The 19308-nt window shown below is 35.5% G+C and overlaps 1 protein-coding gene across 1 annotated transcript; it reads left to right on the top strand.

Annotated features, from left to right (window-relative positions):
• The first annotated feature begins 304 nt into the window (after positions 1-304).
• tbx1 (T-box transcription factor 1) lies at positions 305-17526 on the top strand. Its single transcript, XM_063018036.1, has 8 exons — positions 305-338; positions 3168-3573; positions 8590-8691; positions 10267-10438; positions 11460-11615; positions 13896-13963; positions 14620-14720; positions 17150-17526. Exons 1-8 carry the CDS (start codon positions 305-307, stop codon positions 17524-17526), a joined length of 1416 nt encoding a protein of 471 aa, XP_062874106.1.
• The last annotated feature ends 1782 nt before the right edge of the window (positions 17527-19308 follow it).

Below are 19308 nucleotides of genomic sequence, written 5' to 3'. Positions count from 1 at the left end.
GTATTAAAGAAGCACCATTTGTGATTCCGAAATGACTTGTCTTTGAAAAAACACTGGAGTCGCTACCCAAAAAGAGACGACAGCAAAGAAAAATCAGCTCTGAGCTCCATCTCACGTTCTCTGGACTGAAAGGGAATAAAAGAAGGACGTTTATCTACAAATACTTTTGATTTCTGTTTCATGGACGGAGGCATTTCTCCCAGAGCAAGCGATCCCAGTGTCGCCATATCTCTTCTCGCCAGCGGGGAAACGCGACTTTCGTAAAACGTGTAAAAAAACCAGTGTAAAACTCGGATCTTTTACCATGCACTACAGCACAGTGACCCGCGAAATGGAAGGTAAGAGTGGAACATAATCTACACTTGTGGGTCATTTTTTGGGGGGGTTTGACGGCACTGCGGTGCGCCCGGAAAGCCGCAGACACGCATGGGTACCTGAGTTCCCGTAGTTCAGACATTTCCTGCTGCACATTACACGCATGCATATGCAAATAAAACAGTGAAGTGTCATTAAAGCAAATGTAATGCATGCAATAAGCTGTGACAATATATTTATTCATTAAAATGTACCTTCGCTGCGTGGGAGAACAGCAGGAAAAGTCGGCTGACGCGGGTGCAGATGTTATTGCAGCGGCGAATCATCTTAAGGGCCCCTGTGCAAAAACAAATCATTAAATAATTACAAATGATGGTTATTTACATAGAAAAGAGAGGCGAGGAAATAATTATAAATACCTATATGAGCTATGAGTATAAATTTGGACCACAAAAGTAACGATATGTGGTCCTAATGTGCCCCAGTGTGACTGTCCATCTGAATTCTGAACTAGATGTCTCTGTTTATAGCAAAATGAAAACACAATAAACAACAAGTGCAGGGTAAAGCTGAGTAAACACAGTATGTCTAAACCCCAGCTAATGACGTTTGCATGTTTCCATGTCAATTTCCATAGTATGAGATTTATGCAAAGCCGAATTGACCCAAAACAGATTTAAGGCCTTTTATAATGCACAAAATATCCAAGGTGGAAAATGAGAGTTAATATTATGGCGCCCAATCTGAAGTTCAACTCAGTTGCAACTTATTTCGTCCCAGTTTTAACCCAGTAAAATAAACATTATGCAGCTCTTTATGATTGATGACAAAATATGCATTTAGGTACACTGGAGACACAAAGTGGACGAAGGAAATGTAAATAAAGACACTAAGGAAAAGGATAAATGAATACACTTTTTGGCACATATTGTAATTAATAATCAACTAATTATTTGTTAGCAAGAGCGAATTCGAGCACATTTCAACCAAAATGAAATGATAATATTATGTGTATACGTAAATAGTAAGTTTATTTATCATTTGCAGCATAACTGTCAATGTCAAACATGCAAATGAGAGCAGGACGAATAAAAGTGCAGTAAATGCTACACAGTTACTGTACAATCTAAAGTCAACACAATTGTGTAGTAAATTCATTCCCAAGATTTATTATTATTATTTTATTTATTTATTTACAGATTTGGCCCAGGTGCAATTTTGGATAAAAATCTGTGTCAAGGTTATAAACGCAGAAGTTAAAAATGATGAATTCACTACTGCACAAATGCACATGCAAATGGAAAAAATATACTATACAATAAATTACACACAAAGAAAATAATAAATCAGTATGAGCAGTGACTTAGGCTGCATTTTGGTCTCAGCATAAACATTATGTGCTGTTTTTTTTTTTTTGCCACGCAAAAGCCCAAATCTGACCCAACCATAACCCACATAAAATGAATATAATTCGTGAGGTAAATCCGGGGTGCAATTAGGGTCAACTGTAAGAATGATGTAAAACTGCATATGGATTCTGAGTACCTGTAAATAAAACAAGGAATATTAAAAAACGCGGTGCATTTTCATTATTTAAATAGTGATTTATTAATTAAAAATAAATAGCAAGAGGTTGACGACTTTTAATAACCATATAAAAATATGGAGATTTGGAACACGTGGGAAGCATTTTACGCACTGCAAAATAATATTAAAATAATAATAAAATAACATTTAACATGAGTAAAATTGCAGCTTGGTCTGTGTGGCAAAATAAATAACTAAAATGAAAGAATGCATTAGAAAAATTCACAATTTACTGCAGAAATATAAAAGCAGGAAAAAATTAAATACAAAAATAACCTAAATGTTTCTGCTTAATTTCTCGTACTGAGATTAGGAAAATAACTATTTTAACATATTTATCCATAATAATACATTTTAAAAATACATATAAAATTGCAAAAAATAAAAAAATAAAAAATAAAAAAGATATAGATATAAATAGTGTCAGTCAGGGTCAGTGAGGAAAAGGTAAAGATGCGAGTGTACCTGCAGCGTCTTATCTAAATAGAAACAAGAACCGGAGATTTGCGTGTGTGTGCGTGCGGGTGCGTGTGTGCGCGCAAGTGTGTGTGTGTGTGTGTGTGTGTGTGTGTGTGTGTGTGTGTGTGTGAAGGGGTGGCCCTATGGGGAGCAGATAAGAGAGAAGAAAGTCTGGATTTTGCATTAGCATACAGGCAGGAGAAGCAGAGGCAGATTGGAGCAGTTGCAGCTCAAAACACAACAACACGGGGCAGATAAACGCCGCACCTTTGCGCTTTTGCAGACTGAAGGACTTTATTGAGATCTGGGTGTTTTTGTGCGTGTGTGTGTGTGTCGATTGCGGCATTTTGTGCTTTTTTCGGGCTTTCGTGCTGCATCGGATATTGCGTTACTGTAAAGGACTTTGATTTATTTACTTTTTTTTTTATTATTATATTTATCATTTAAGCATCGTGGGTTTTTTATTTTTTGCCCATTTTGTATGTTTTAAAACAAACCAAAAGAAATCGCCGCATCACCAGCGGAGTGTTTTTGTGTTCAGTTTCTGTTTTAAAAAGGACAAAATATTTTACGCGCTTGATTTCACACTTTTCTGATTCTTGCGCGACTTTGTGTGAATATTATTTTTTTATGACATAACCATCATTTACCCGCTGACAGCGTCAGAAACCCGACTGCTCAACAGTCGCAAACTTTATCTACTTTTCTTTTCTAGTATTTTGTTTAATTTTGCGTATTTTTGGGAATGATTTCAGCCATCTCAAGCCCGTGGCTGACGCAGCTCTCCCATTTTTGCGATGTTGCAGCCTTCACCACCAGCAGCCTGAACAGCTTAAACGCGCCGGGCAGCTACCATGCTCACCCTCACCCTCCTCACCCGCACCACCCTCACCCTCACCACCTCTCGCCATCGCCCGGGGATCCTTACAGCAGCCAGCATGAGGGCCACTTCGAGTCTTGCCCTTCTGCGCCCCAGGCCGCGTGTTATCCCCCGTACTCGGGCTCCGAGGCCGCACAGGGTGACCCGGCCAACACGAGCTGCTCCTCTACTTCATCATCTTCATCTTCTTCATCTTCAACCTCAACACCGAACAAGTCTCTGGTGAAAAAGAATCCCAAAGTGGCAAACATCAGCGTGCAGCTGGAGATGAAGGCGCTGTGGGATGAGTTTAATCAGCTGGGTACTGAAATGATCGTCACCAAGGCTGGAAGGTGAGCGACTCCGTTTATTATTATTATTATTTATTTATTTATTTATTTTTAATATTTCAATTCAGCGTTTCCAAAAGATTACTCGTGTAGGATTGATTTCAATTGTACACAATGAGAGTTTTTGTTTTTGACAGTAAATTTCCAAACATTTATACACCAGCAGTGCAATCTAAATTTCGAAGAAATAAATGTGCATGCTCGAATTAAAACACCTTGATTGTTTACAGCATTATTAAATATAAATAATAAGTGTTGCATTATTATTCACATATAAAAAAGCAAAACAACAGCAGTGAAATAATAAAATAATACAGGTCTATAAACATTACAACTGGTCACTGTGCATTTTAATTAACAGAAGTAATAGCCTATACTATTGTTATATATTATATATTAACCTTACTGTATTGAATTGGTGCAGATTTAAGATGCTTAGTGCATATATAGTGGTTATAGCAGCACTGTTAAATCTTGTTGAATCAGTGTTAAAGGGTCATACATCTCATGCAAATATTCTGTTACACATTGTGTTAAATTATAGTGCATTAGCACTGAAGCATTAGATGTTGAATACACAGTGTTGTGTTACAGGCCTACATTTGCGACCTGGAGTGTTAAATTTGGCACAATATTAAATGAACTCATGTGCCAGGTTATAATGCACAAATCACGATTATACTCCAAAAGATAAATATTAGTAAACTAAAACAAGCAGCAGTTTTGACTCTAGTTTACCAGGGTACAACTGTGGCAGCACTGTGGATTTTTTTGGGTGGGGGGGTAAACATTTTGAGAGCTACCTCAGCACTTTTGTTGAGCAAATTTTGTTCTGTATGATTAAATATGATTAAATGAAATAATGTGTTTATAACTACAGCTAGAGCTACAGCTTGCTTGCTTCAAATCGTGTTTAATTTAATTAACACTTACAAAACAAACACCGGCCTGTTAGATATTTAACATCATTTAACAGCAGTTCACATCCTACTGTAGTAATTTACCTCTCCACCTGTAGTGTTAGTCTGGGTTTAGGACTGAACCTTGGTGTTTCAATACACAATGCGAAGTTCTAAATACGCGTTGCGGGTAGTAATTGGCCTCCCACAATGTAAGACACATTTTTAGCTTTACGTTAATAATTATACATAAAAGTGAAGTTTTAAAATATAATACATAATATTTTTCATTAAAATGAGCATTACTCTTGCTGAAATACACAATGTGGGGGAAATGATAGGCCTTCAGCTTTGAAGCAAGCAGGGATAATTTAACGTTCGTGTTGAATTATAAACTAAACGTTTAATTAAGATTCTCAGCTAATTAACAATTAATCTGAATTTGGGTCAAACAATCCAGCTGAGGTTGGATTTAACTTTCATTATCAAGAACAAAACGTGGATATGTTACGTCTTAACGTGGAGAAAGAATGTTTGCATAGAATTTTGTGCAGTGTATAAACAAGCCTTCAGCTTTATACATAATATAAGTGTTAACAGAAGCCACTTTAATTGAAGCAAAATTAACGTTTGAATAAAATAATATATTCATGCACTGTTAGTGTAGGTAAATCTGAGTAGAATTGCTTTCTGCATGAATGAATTAACGCCTGCAAGGTTCAGTATATTCATAAATACTTTATTATTAAAAACAATAATGAATTAGCACATTTATTATTACCCCTTACACGTGTTGGCTGCTCATTGGCTGAATGAACTATTAAATAGTTAAAATAAGACTTTAGTGTAATGTAATGCGTCCAGCTAAGGTTATAAACTCATTCTTGGCCTGGACATTGATAAAAACCCTAAACAAAACCCACAGGTATTAAGTTCCCTCTTAAATGATAAATCCAACTACAATAGCAGACTGGTGAATGAACTGGGTCGACTTAACACCCACATTATTAAATTAACACCGATGGTTTGGGGTTAACACTGTGTTCCACAAGTTATCTTCCATCCTTTTCCATTTTTAAACTGAATTTAAAAAGGAATGTATATAGCTCATTCAGTATTTAACCTTCTGAACAGAGATAAATGAGAGTAATTCTTCACCTCCTGTTTTCTGCAAACACCAGTTGAAGTGTTGAATATTTAACACTATTTAGCAGCAGTGTAGAAGCTTACAGAGCTATAATGGAGAGCTAACAGTGTGTGTGTTTACTCTGTGATAAGAGAGGATAAAAGCTGATAGTGTCCTCCACAATGTTAGCGTATTCAAAGGCCGCTTGGCATGACGGGAAGATTAGAATAATCACAAATCAACAAATAGTTATTTAAGCCCTGGTGCTAATGGCTTCATCCTCTACTTTGTAACAGCATGCTAAAATTCATGGACTTGATTGTTTAAATCACATTGTATAACAGTACAAGTTTTAATTGTTGGGTGTTTTTAAAACCTAGATAAAACGCGATCATGTTTATTTAGTAATATTCATAACTACAAAGGAATTTATCCGAGTTTTTATTATTTCTATTGTATTTTTATCTATTCATCTATATTTCTATTTAACAGTTAGGTGATTCATTGGTGTTTCTTCATAAATAAAGTTTGTTTCATCTCAAAATGCAAATTCATGTATACATTTATTAATATTTAATACTAGTAATATATTTTATTTTATATTTAATAATCATTTTCACATCAAATATTTCATAGAAAATCTAACTGTAAAATATTTTATTTAATATTTAATTTAAAGTTTTAATTATTATTTTCCAAAATTGATTATTATTGTTATAATTATTATTATAGGCTGCTAAAAAAATGTTTTAAGAGATGCAAATAATAGATGCAAAAAACTACAAAAGAAGTGCAGGGCGTATAACTACATGACATGACGTGACAGAATGACATTTATTAAAAAAGTTAATTCATTTTAACCAATTTTAAGTGTAGGGGTGGTTTTTTAATTATTTGGGTTAATTAATTCTTAAGATTTAAAAGCGGTAGCTCAGTGGTTAAGGTACTGGATTAGTAATTAGAAGGTTGCCGGTTTAAGTCCCACCATCACCAAGTTACCACTGTTGGGCCCCTGAGCAAGACCCCTAACTCCAAACGGCTCGAATTGTATTTAGTCGTAATTTAGTCGCTTTGGATAAACGCGTCTGTTAAATGCTGTAAATAATTTCAGTGTTGTACTGAATTAATACAAACTGCTAATGACTAAATCTTTAATATTTAGATTTTAATGTGATATGTAAGGAAATGTGAAATGTTGTTGCTTTTAATGTCAATAAATGAACTATGCTGCTGATAAACTGTAGTTCAAGCGATTTATTTCTAAAAACACCAGTAAAAAGCAGCTATTGAAAAAAAAATCTTGATGTATTATTTTTCAGTTAAATCATGTATAAAATCTGAATATTTGGGATATTTGGTGAATTTGTTGACTTTCTTTTTCCTTTGTCTTTTTCCGTCCATATAACTGACATGTTTTGTTATTTAGACTGATAGAGAAAATTCGCTCTAATGTGATTTTAGTTACATTCCTTAAATACTAAAATACTAAATACAATAAAGAATTAAGTTTCAAATAAAGCTGGAAAACGCGAGCATTAAATATTAACAGTAAAAATAATTAACACGTATTTGAGTTGTCAGTTGTCGAACTCATTTTAACACTTTATAAATCATTTTAATTTGTTTTGAAGCAGCGTTTAAGCTCATGCTTTGTAATAACTAAACTAAAATAAACAAATATTGTTACATTATAAAATTATATCTATTGAACAACAATTAATTATGCTTTTAAAAGCTTTTCACAAAAAAATCTTAAATTTGTAGAACAATTTTATATACATAAGCATAATACATGTGACTTATCGATTATGGTAATGCTGTAAACAATGTATTGAACTTTTAAACGCAAAAATGTATAATTTATATTAAAAAAAAGTTTACGCGATTAATTTTCGACCCATTTACTTCGACTATAAAAATACAGTAATGAATTATTTTTATATGAAACTGATGTTCTCAAGAGCAAAATAATTTCTTAATTCGACTTTATTTGTGTTTATGTGATCACTGCTGATTTTTGTTGGCTTTGCACTTTTTAATTCTATTTGTTTCGTTGTGCCAAGAAAAACAAATAAGAAAAACAGAGATCCTGTATTGTAATTTAGCTGCAGTAGGATTAGTTTGCACTGTTGTTCAGTATTACAGGGTAATCTGTCACTAGCGAAACTTTCCCAACACCAGATCCTCAGAAAAGCACTTTCAGAGCTACTTTAGCCTCACCTGAGCAAAACTGCACCCTGACACTGATGCTTATGGAGCGATGACCTGGAGGATCACTTTCACTCACAAACAGCAGTGGGAGGAAAAAAAAACAGATTTACTTACAGGTCAAATTTATAGCTGGAGGGGGAAGAGATCGAATAAATATCCAAACAAAATCTGTTAAAAATTTATGCATTTTAGATTTGGCGCAAAAACGCGTCATCGATTTGGGTTTGTCAAGCACTGAGATTATTTTAAATGACATTATATTATGAATTATTGTAGAAGAAATGTCATACATAATATACATAATACATATTACACTTCACACTTCCAGTCTAAATCCCAAATCGTGTAAAATAAATTATAGAATTTAATAAATACGCAAGAGTTTGTAACATCTCATCTATCAAACAATAGTTTCAAAACTTTTTTAATGAATTATTGTTCCATTAAATGGAAATGTAATGTATTATTGTTCTATAAAAATACTACAAAAATAATAAACTAGATATAAGCACCTCGAATTGCCATAATGCATGAAACGTAAAATTGCACATGTCTGCACTACACATTCAATAAAACTCCTGGGAAAATTATTATTATTATCATAGTGTGCTAAAAAATGTTTTAATAGATGCAAATGCTTAAAAACTACAAAAGAAGTTTATACAGGGCGTATAACTACATGACATGACAGAATGACATTTGCGTCAGAAAATAAAACCCTGTGTCAGTTCTGTTGCTGTATGAAAGACTAACGAAGCTTTAATTTACTCTGTTTCTTTTTAGACGAATGTTTCCTACCTTCCAAGTGAAAATATTCGGGATGGACCCAATGGCCGACTACATGCTTTTAATGGATTTCCTACCGGTCGACGATAAACGATATCGGTAAGTAAACCGTACTGATGCACAAGTTTACTCTTAAACATGACAGTAGGTGTGCAGGAATAATAAGTTACCAAGTATTTTCTATTTATTAGTGGCTGATATTTTTATTTTAGGTCTATGTGACCTAACAATAAAAGTAAAGCTGAACTTACGATCCAAACGCTGACATTACAATTAGGAACAAATAAATTAACTACATATCTACTATATATTAATGACATTTCAGCAAAATATGTTCATAGGTTATCGTAAAAGCAAGTCAACACGAGGATTAAAGTCAGATCAGTCAGTGAAATCAGTGTCACATTATGTTTATCTATAACCTGTTATATCACGGTTGGGTAAAGCTAGACAGTTTCAGTTTGTGGAGAAGAGTAAACACCACACAAATGTAATATACTTTATTAATGCCTACAACATGAACACACTACATAAACGTCTTTAATTGGTCTATTTTTTGGCTTCATCATGGCAACGTACGATATAAATGTTGTCTATATTGCCCCTTCCTGCGATTTCTTAATTGTAGTTTATTGAAAATCAGCTGGTGAAACCCTGATGTTTAGGATTCATGCTGGTGAAACCTGAAAATGATTAGTTTGCTGTTTGATGGCCCGAATGTCACGATTCATCCAAACACACTCACTCATCTGGAGTCTGGGATTGTTTAGGATGATGAATAAAACAGTTCACAATAAATATTTACATACAGTTGTCTGGATGGATCATTTGTTCTATAAACTGCACACTGTTTCCTGATTATGTTGCATTAATAATTATGAACTTACAAACTGTATAGCAAGACCATACGTGGATATAGTCAGTTACTTCAAAGCCATATGTATTGCTTTTAATGCTATGACTATGATTAGATATGTCATTATTTAACTTAAATAGTTGACTTCACTACAGCAACATACATCCAGTTTTGTCTATAATGCGTCTTACTTCGTTTGGCTACGTTATATCACACAGACCATTTATTAAAAGCAGAATTTATCCCATTCATTCAACCTTCATCCAAAACGACTTGATGCAAGGCAAGCATACTCAAATGTCGAACAGTCTTAGTATAATGATGCAGGGACTTCAATCCTCAACCTTCCAATCAATACCAGAGTACATTAACCACCAGGCTATACTGCCAAGTTCTGAAAAATAACCTAATAGCAATTAAAACACTATAAATCAAGCTATAATAACTAAACCGGGAGTGGGTTTCATCGTGTTATTAGAACTGGTCTAGCTATTTATGTCGGTGCTATTTACAGAAAGTTAGTCCAAGGTCCTTGTTACCATGGCTACCGAGCAACAAATAGTCCAGGTCCGATAGTTTTGGCAGGTTATTAACGAGGCATGTAGCAGCTGGGAAATGTGGGTCCCATATAGCCGGGGCTACAAGAGAATTAAAACATCTAGCTACTGAAGGGTTGGCTGGTCCAGCAAAATATCGTCTTGGTGGGTCTATAAACATCTAATAAAGTTACAAAAAACATCTCCAGCATAAGCACGAATGAACTAAAATACATGCCTTACAGTCCATCAGTTCATTCTTCTTATCTCTTTGTTTTAAAGGTATGCGTTTCACAGCTCGTCGTGGTTGGTGGCCGGTAAGGCTGACCCTGCCACACCCGGGAGGGTTCACTACCACCCCGACTCCCCCGCTAAAGGAGCCCAATGGATGAAACAAATCGTCTCCTTCGATAAACTCAAACTGACCAACAACCTGCTGGACGATAATGGACATGTGAGTATTTATGGCTACGTGTATAAATACTACACGAATTTATATGCCATGTAATGTAGGTGTTTGGAATTTAATATATTTAGGGTCCAGTGAAAAGTAAAAAAAACTTGTATGTGGGGAACGTTTATAATTGACTGACTTTATAATTAGTTAGATTAGATTAGATTAGATTCAACTTTATTGTCATTGTGCAGAGCAAGCAAGTACAAAGCCAACGAAATGCAGTAGCATCTAACCAGAAGTGCAAGATAGAGATTATATACATTACAGTTAAAGTGCAGAAGTGACCAGATAAGTGAAATGAGGAGACATATAAGAAAATTAAGAATATTAAACAGATAATGTTGATTGTACAGTGTATAGACTAATATGTATTTACAGAGTAATGAAGGTGACTAAAGTGGCTACATGAATGGGCAATGAAAGAGAATAAATAAAGTGAAGCATATAAGTAGAGCAGATATATACAGTATATACATTATTGTTGTGCTGGTGTAAACAGTGCAATAGTGCCATGTGCAAATTTGCAAAATACTGATGGTATATACAGTTGACATGATAAATAATAGCTTAATATATTTGGACTATGCAAGTCTTAATTATTTGTACCAACACCCAGACTAAAAAAATACAAGACATATAATAAATGACTGCTTGATAAACTACACGTTCACAAATATCTAATTTAAATAAACCGTATATTAAGCAAATGAGGGCATGGGACTGGATCCCACCACCACCAAGCTGCCACTGTTGCACTTCTGAAAGGAGCCTCAACCCTTAGCCTTAGTTGATTATATTTTAAGTCAATTTGGATAAAATTATTATGCAATTATGTGTATGTAAAATTAAAAGGTCATAGAAGTCATGGTGATGTTTGTTCCTATTGTTAATACATAAGTAAATTCATCTCTCTGTCCAGTCTGTCTGCAGTATCGACACTATATGGGATAAAATTGGTGCATTTATTTATTAAATTAAAATGCATTCCTGTACTGAAACCTATTCTGCGTTCTTGCAGATCATCCTGAACTCCATGCACAGATATCAGCCCAGATTTCACGTGGTTTACGTGGATCCACGGAAGGACAGTGAGAAATACGCAGAAGAAAACTATAAGACTTTTGTTTTCGAGGAGACGCGATTCACAGCAGTCACGGCTTACCAGAACCACAGAGTAAGAACAAGTTCATTCATTCATCCATCCACCTAAAACACGATTAATACACGCAGTCTTGTGTCGAGGGTAAATAAACTGGAACGGGGGTTTATTTGTGTAGCTTTAAATAACCACAGTTCGATGTACAAACCCGGAGCTTAAAAGCTGGAGCTCGAAGCAACACCATTTCTGTGCTTCTGAGTTTGAAATGGACTTACAGCTAAAAAATTACTCTATTCAAGGTGTTGAATGTAATCACATAAATTACAAGCATTGTTGAAGAAATAGCTTATTCATGTTTGCTAAGAGATAAGCACAAGTACACTAAAACATTTAAAGGGGAATAAATTAGTTCCCTTAAGTACCAAACTTGGTAAGTAAATACTTCAAACTTTGTGCGCAATTGAATTTACTTTTTACTAAATGTAAGACCTAGTAATGTATATTGTATATATAATATTTTGTTTCTCTATGATCTGTGCACACGTTGCAAACTTAAAATACACCGAAATGCAAAACACACTATACATATAAAACAGTGGACTGATATTAATTAATTAAATAAATAAATAAAAAGAAAGTCACCAGTGTCGCACATCCCAGCTAGAAGAACAAATATGTACAATTCAATGTTTTTTTTTAGTATTTTTTTATTTTAAATAACTGTAAGTAACAAGCGGGTCGTAGACTTCAAGTTCAGCTTAATATACCCCCCACCACCACCATCTCCCTTAAAAACACACAAAAAGGACAAACATTCCAGATCGTAAAGGCCTACCGACCTTTCATTTTAGGATTAATTTCTTGCGTAACTTTTTCTACAGTAAATAAAGCCAACATTCCCCATTTCTGTTATTGTAGACTATTGTAGACTCTCAGACTTAGGTTCAAATTGGTTGGTCCTTTATTTATTGAGTTAAACCTCTATAAGTAGCCTAACATCACAGTCGCCTTTGGAAAAGACATCTGCCTAATGAAAGCCAGCATTTTCCACTTCTCCCTCCGTGTACGTACATATAGCAATGGTGGCTAGGAAATTAAAATCACAAAAATGCAACTTGGCAAAGCAAGAAAAAAAAAAAACCCAAAGCAAAACTGACTGGCTATATTGTGCAGATGCAGGCTATAGTAAAGTGATGAATGAAGGCTTTTGCCTCTCAGCAGTGTCATATCAGTGATGTTGGGGCGCAGCTGGTCCTCTCTGCTGCTCAACTACTTTTTTCTTTCCTGCTCTGTCTTCTATCAGTTTGACCTCAATCTCAGAAGCAAGCTTTTAACATTCTGGGCTTTTTTTTTCTTGAACTCGGGCTGGAATGTCACATCTATATCCTCCCTGCTCCTGAGACTGGAACCATTGTGAACTACTTAAAATAAAGCATGTTGCTTGTTTCACCTTTTTCTGCTTTTGTGTTTTATAAGGCACGATTGGATTCAAACCTGTACAATTAGGAAGTTTAAAAATAATATCAATGTAGGTGGATTGTTCAAACAAATAATAATAAAATAAAAAGCTACTTTATTTACATTCAGTAAACCATGACCGGTGTTTGTTTTCTAGTGTTGCACGTATGTTGCTATAACACGAGTAAACACTCAAGCTATTCTTAGGATTAGTTTAGTCTTTCTGTATCCTAACATATTTATATTTCAGCTTTTATTTTGCAAACGCAACATTTGGAAAGTTTACAGAATAAAAATCTCTCAGCCGGTGGAAATGTTTAGTCTGACAGATCGCGATCTTTTTGTCTGGAAAATAAAACAAACAAATACGTAAAAATCTAGAAAAACAGGTTATTCTGTGGTAATTATGGCAAAAAAAATGAAAATATAATAGACACGTGGACGTGATTTAAATTAATAAAATGCATTTAAAAAGTAGAATTTTTGTTCAATTTAATTTCGAATGCAAAATATTTATTATTTTAGTTCAGCATTTAAACTAAATGCAGATTCGGGAAGAAAATGTTTACGCACACTGACAATTAAGTAGTAATTAAGTTATTAATTTACATTTGCACAAAATATAACGCACATTTCTCTGATTAATAAAGCAATCGGAAATATTCTGTCTTCTATTCTATAAATTCAACAACTGTTTATACCGAAATATTTGTTTACTGTATATTTATAAACCAATGAGCAAACTGAATTGAAGAGAATTTAATAAATGTAATAAGAAAATTACTTTGTTAAAGCTAATGCGATACTGCAATGCTAGATTTGTTGTGTAAACTATATTTTAATACTATACTTTATTATTATTATTTAATGATTAATTATTATATTTATATTTTGCAGATAACACAGCTAAAAATCGCCAGTAATCCGTTTGCGAAGGGATTCAGAGACTGTGATCCAGAAGACTGGTGAGTACCGAATACTGACACTTGATTGAATGAATATATTACATAAAAATGCACACGGTGTACAGAATTCATAATACGTGTATTATTAGTTTATTCTAGTTCTTATTTAATAGGTGAAAATAATATACTATTATGACTGAATCAAGTAATTACAGTGCAGTTTATTTCTAATCTCTTGTGTGATCAAAAACAAAAAAAGTTCGTTGTTGAGCATTAAGAATTAAGCTCTCAGTGACCCATGATGTTTGGGGCAGCACCGTTGGGAAAGCACCACACCCTTTAATGTAACCCAGTGCAGCTTTAAGGAACAGGACACAGCATATATACAGGCTACATTGAGGTCTATCATTACAACTGTACATGTACAATTTATAATCTTGATTTTAACCTTTGCTATGATGATTACAAACTGCTTGAATGCAGAATATATACACTTCAGTGCAACGTTTAAAATTGAAATGTACCTTGCAACAAGACATATAATACCTATACCTAAAAGTGTTCTTGCAACCAAACAAAGATAACTTAGCATCACTATTAAGCCATTTTCTTATTTTTGTGATTTGAAAATCCCCCCCCCACACACACACACATACACACATACACACGGCATGATATGTGTGTTCATGTTACTGACCTTGCTGTGTTGGTTTCAGGCCCAGAAATCACAGGCCAGGTTCACTGCCAATAATCAGCGCTTTCGCCCGAACAAGAAACCCCATGTCTTCTCCACCTCAACAGAATGGTGCTGAAAAAGGTAAATTCACTTCATCAACATCATCTCAAATAAGGCATCTACAAGCAGTAGTACAAGTGTTTATATAACACATCCCAGCTGAAGCAGATGAAGGCTGGTTATTGAGTGCTAGTAGTTTTATGGTTTAATACTGTAACCCAACTCATACAGTCATACAGACTAGCAGTACAGTATACAATCAGCTATATTCTGTAGGAATTGTGTAATTGTGACATAGCAGCATGAACAAAATATCCAGCTGCTTTAAAATACCCCATCATTCATTTTCTTTCGTTTGCTGCATTATTAAACTTATAAAGACATTATTTAAAAGCAAAATCCAGCTCTGCAGCAACATGTAAGATAATCCTTTATTCGTCCCACAGTGGGGAAATTCAGTTACAGCAGCGAAGGGATAGCAAGTACTTTTATATTCTTGTAAGCTGCTGTAACACTGCAAATCCCCCCCCCCCATTATATATTTACATAATGTAAATATATATTTACAAATGACCATGGCTGGATGTAAATATATAATATTTACAAATGACTGCACATGAAATCTTAAATTGCACATGGAAAAGTACAAACAAGTACAAACAATGTGTGTATATACTTTTTTGGCATGTTTGCACATTGTATGTATGATGTATGTGTGTATATATCACATATATATATATATATATTCCTTTTTTGGGAAGGGGGGGGGTGGATGTTTTCAGTTGCTACCATATGTGGATATCTGACCTTGACTGCTGGGCATCCCATTCCAAACCATAGGGCTTTAAACATAGTCTCAGATTGAAATAAACTTTCTATATTTCCATCTGCAAAGGATATACAGTATCTAGAGTAGAATAGAAAATACAATTATTAATATCAAAATGGTGAAGTAGCTGTAAGTGTGTGTGAGATAGAGAGAGTTCATGGTTGGACAATATTTAAAAAAATTCTAAATGTTCTGTAAAAACATGCTCGATTTTAATATTTTTAGGACCTTTTACCCAGAAAATATACAAAAAATCTTTTTAACTTTTTCTAAGCCCACACATGCAGCATTGAGAGGAACATCCACTGTATCAGCGATTTAATTGCTATGCAAATGTATTCGAACCAAACATCAACACCATCATTGAAAAGCATTATTGGCATCAGAACGAACCTGCATCAGGCACGTCGGTGACATTTTCACTTCCACAGAAAAATCCTCCCCACACGGCCAAACACTTCAGATTTCCAGTCTGGTTTGCAGATGTTAATAGACAGCAGTTTGAACAGCTGCATGCCCAGAGGACAAACACCTCTCAGACCGAAAACATCCTCTCTGACGGTTCTCCCCCTGGCACTTCTGCTCTGTGTAAAAAATAAAAAGACGATTTCCTGACTGAATTAGCCTGTTTGGCAGATGAGACCTATAACTTACCGTGTCAATCACTTGTACCGCACCTCAAATCCCAAACTGCAAACCAAAGCTTTCAAATTAGAGCGGATTCTTCAGGCTTTATTCCAGAAATGTGGCTAAAATACATGTTTAATGAATCCGCTAACAGTAGCATCTGAAACGGACAAGTTACACTCGCATCGTTTGTTTGGGTTTTTTAATTCACATTAATAAGTCCCTGTTATTTAAGATAACATTTTTATATACATTAGTTATCATAAAACACGAAATGACTACATTTTAGGAGTAAAAATAAAGTAACTTTAAATAAAGTAAACAAAAACATGATGCTAATACGTTGCTAACGTTGCCAACAACTTCTATAGCAATCATTATACTTATACTTAAATTAAATAACATTTGGATCAACACACTTGTTTGTTTTTGTAAATATACTACATTTATCCTCAAATAGCTGCTCGTATTAACTACAAACTACTGTTTTTATGTCTTTTATGTCTTAATGATTAGCTCAACATGCTTTTGCAGAATTCCATGCAATGTCCTTAGGATAAAGTTTAGCAAGGTTCACTAGGTGTACAAAAGTATTGGGACACCCCTTCTAATTATTGAATTAGATTAATCATGTGTTTCAGCCACAACAATTGCTAACAGTTGCAAAGGATTCATTATATAAACATGGTTAGGTGCGCTAAACTGGATCAAATTAACATTTTTTTAAATGTGATGTCCAGCAAACTCATGCTCAGGTATTTTTGGCCATACATTGTAATTTAAATTTACCTGTTTTATTATAATATCTAGCATTTGCTATTGTCAGTTTGTTAATGACAGCCAAATGGTCAAACCAACGTCTGAGAGTTTGGTTCTTGTACCTTTTCTGTACAAAAATACATACACATCATTCTCGCCAATTTTTTAGTCTAACTGTCCCTGGAGCAAGTGATTCAAGCAAGTGATTTTGCTAAAGATGGAGTCATTGTGTTTAGTACAATATCCCAGAATACTTCAGTGCCATGCTAACAAAACATCTTCACTTTTTCCGCAGACGACAGCCGGCGAGACTACGACCGAGACCCTAATGGCACACCCATCCACGCCGACCCTGCCCACCAGCTCATGTCCCGTGTGCTCAGCCCGGCCCTTCCGGTGCCTGGTGGCCTCCATGCCGTCCCCCTCACCTCTGGCCCACGTAGCCCCCCTCATGAACTGCGTATTGATGGACATCAGGCTGCGGACACACTCCACCATCATCCTTACAAATACCCGAGCACCTACGAACACTACCTGGGGGTGAAAACCAGGGCGACTCCGTACCCTTTACCAAGCATCCGAGGTCACACTTACCCTCCTCACATGAATCCAGCCACGGCCAACATGTACTCAACCAGCAGCGCACCGAATTATGACTACGGGCCGAGATAATGACTGAGAGTTGAGGAAAACCAAGAGACAAATAGTGTCTTCTCATACATACACTTACAATGTACTTCTTCAGGTCCGAAGCCTGAGCAGTGACAAGCTTTGGAACGCGTGTGGCGTCATTTAAGGCAGATGAACTGCCATATTTATTGAGCCAAGCCTTGTGGAATAGAGTTTCTCCTATCTCAGATCAGCTCCTAAACTTTGAGAAGTTCCAAAAGGGGCAAAACAGGAACTGGATCAGTATAGACACCAGCACAATCCGAAGTACAAGCAATGAATTATTATGGACTGGAATTTTTGTGTTGGATGCACTTTTTTGCTTTAAAAAAAGCCATAACTTATATATTCTCGAGCCCGTCGTGCTTTTAGATAGGCAGGGCATTTGCATGTTGAGTTAATCCAAGCTGCTCAGTTGCCTTGGAATATTTTGTGTTTTCTTTTTTTTCTTCCTGATTAATTGCTATTGTTGGAAATGGAAAAGCAAGGCCATCTCCAAGAAGCTTGTACCATGGCACTGACTTACAGCAGGTCAAACGTAACATGGACAGAATGACCTGGCTGAACCTGTAAAATAAGCATTAAATGTTTTACTTTCAACATCATTTTCCATTGCCTTCGTCAGTCCTTGTCAGAATTTTCCCAAGAGCTTTATCTAGCTACAGCCTGAGGGCAAAGCTTGCTTTGTGTGTGTGTGTGTGTGTGTGTGAGTGTGTGTGTGTTCATCTAACATGATTAATACCTGTTTTGTTTGGAAAGGAAGCACCAAAACTTTAACAAAGTTCATGATTTAAACTCTCCAGACCAAATAATAGTCGGCTCATTTAACAGAAACGTGCCGCTCAGATTCAGAACACACGCCGAGCCAGACAGAAAGGTTCACTTACTTATTCTCCACAGCGGATCACGACAAGCCTGACAAACACCGGTTTTGACAATTCAGAACAACTCATAGCTGCAAAATGCATCAAAGAAAAACGTCAAGTCCACCTGCGCCGTGCAGGCTTCCACACGCATGTGTTTACATTTTTCAAACATGGCTTCTCCTTGGGCAAAACACGGCTGTGTACACCACTGATCGGGTACACCGAAGCCCTTAAAGCCCTTTTGATCTGTTATTAAAAAATGTGTTGTATAAACATCACTACTAAAGACCACAACATGTTCATGGCTGCTGCTTCTTTCTATTTTTTTAACCTTTTAGTTTTTTTGATCGTGTGCCTGAATACAAAGACGTGACGCATCAGAAATTCCTCAGATGTACAGGCAGGTGTCCTCAAACATGACACGAAACACAATACACATTTTAAAATATGACAGGGAAAACAAAAAGATGACAAGCCTACACCGTTACTAACGTGGGGCGAGGCAACAGTGTGAGACTAAACACCAAAACCACGACATTTACATTGAGCAATTTATATGTAGGAAGCTATTCAGGGTTAAAGGCTTTGCTCAACAGTAGCTTGCTGTCACTGGTACTTTTGGAAGAAGTGTCCTTATACTTTTGGCCATATAAAGTACTTTAAGGACACCAAAATGTTTTTAAAATGTACTTTACTTTCATCAAAAATATGTGCATGTGTTAAGTGCTGTACAACATCGTGCATTTAGGTTTATTCATTTTGACTAAACACTTACATTTTCAGGCGCTAGTTATCCAAAGCGACTGTACTGTGACAGTGTATTGTCTAAGCTATTGAGGGTTAAGGGCCCAACAGCAGCAACCTGGCAGTGGTGGGGCTTGAACCAACAACCATGTGATTACTAGTCTAGTACCTTAAC

This window comes from Trichomycterus rosablanca, chromosome 21 (genome assembly GCF_030014385.1).
Source record: "Trichomycterus rosablanca isolate fTriRos1 chromosome 21, fTriRos1.hap1, whole genome shotgun sequence".
NCBI lineage: Eukaryota > Metazoa > Chordata > Actinopteri > Siluriformes > Trichomycteridae > Trichomycterus > Trichomycterus rosablanca.
The sequence above is the reverse complement of the archived record's forward strand: the minus strand, read 5'-3'. Positions and strand labels throughout refer to the sequence as shown.

Bases quoted from the DNA above. Each gene is read 5' to 3' on its own strand.
- tbx1 (XM_063018036.1), top strand. From the start codon at position 305: ATGCACTACAGCACAGTGACCCGCGAAATGGAAG. The intron at 3,574-8,589 runs GTGAGCGACTCC...GTTTCTTTTTAG, and splicing joins ATCGTCACCAAGGCTGGAAG to ACGAATGTTTCCTACCTTCC. The intron at 8,692-10,266 runs GTAAGTAAACCG...TTTGTTTTAAAG, and splicing joins GTCGACGATAAACGATATCG to GTATGCGTTTCACAGCTCGT.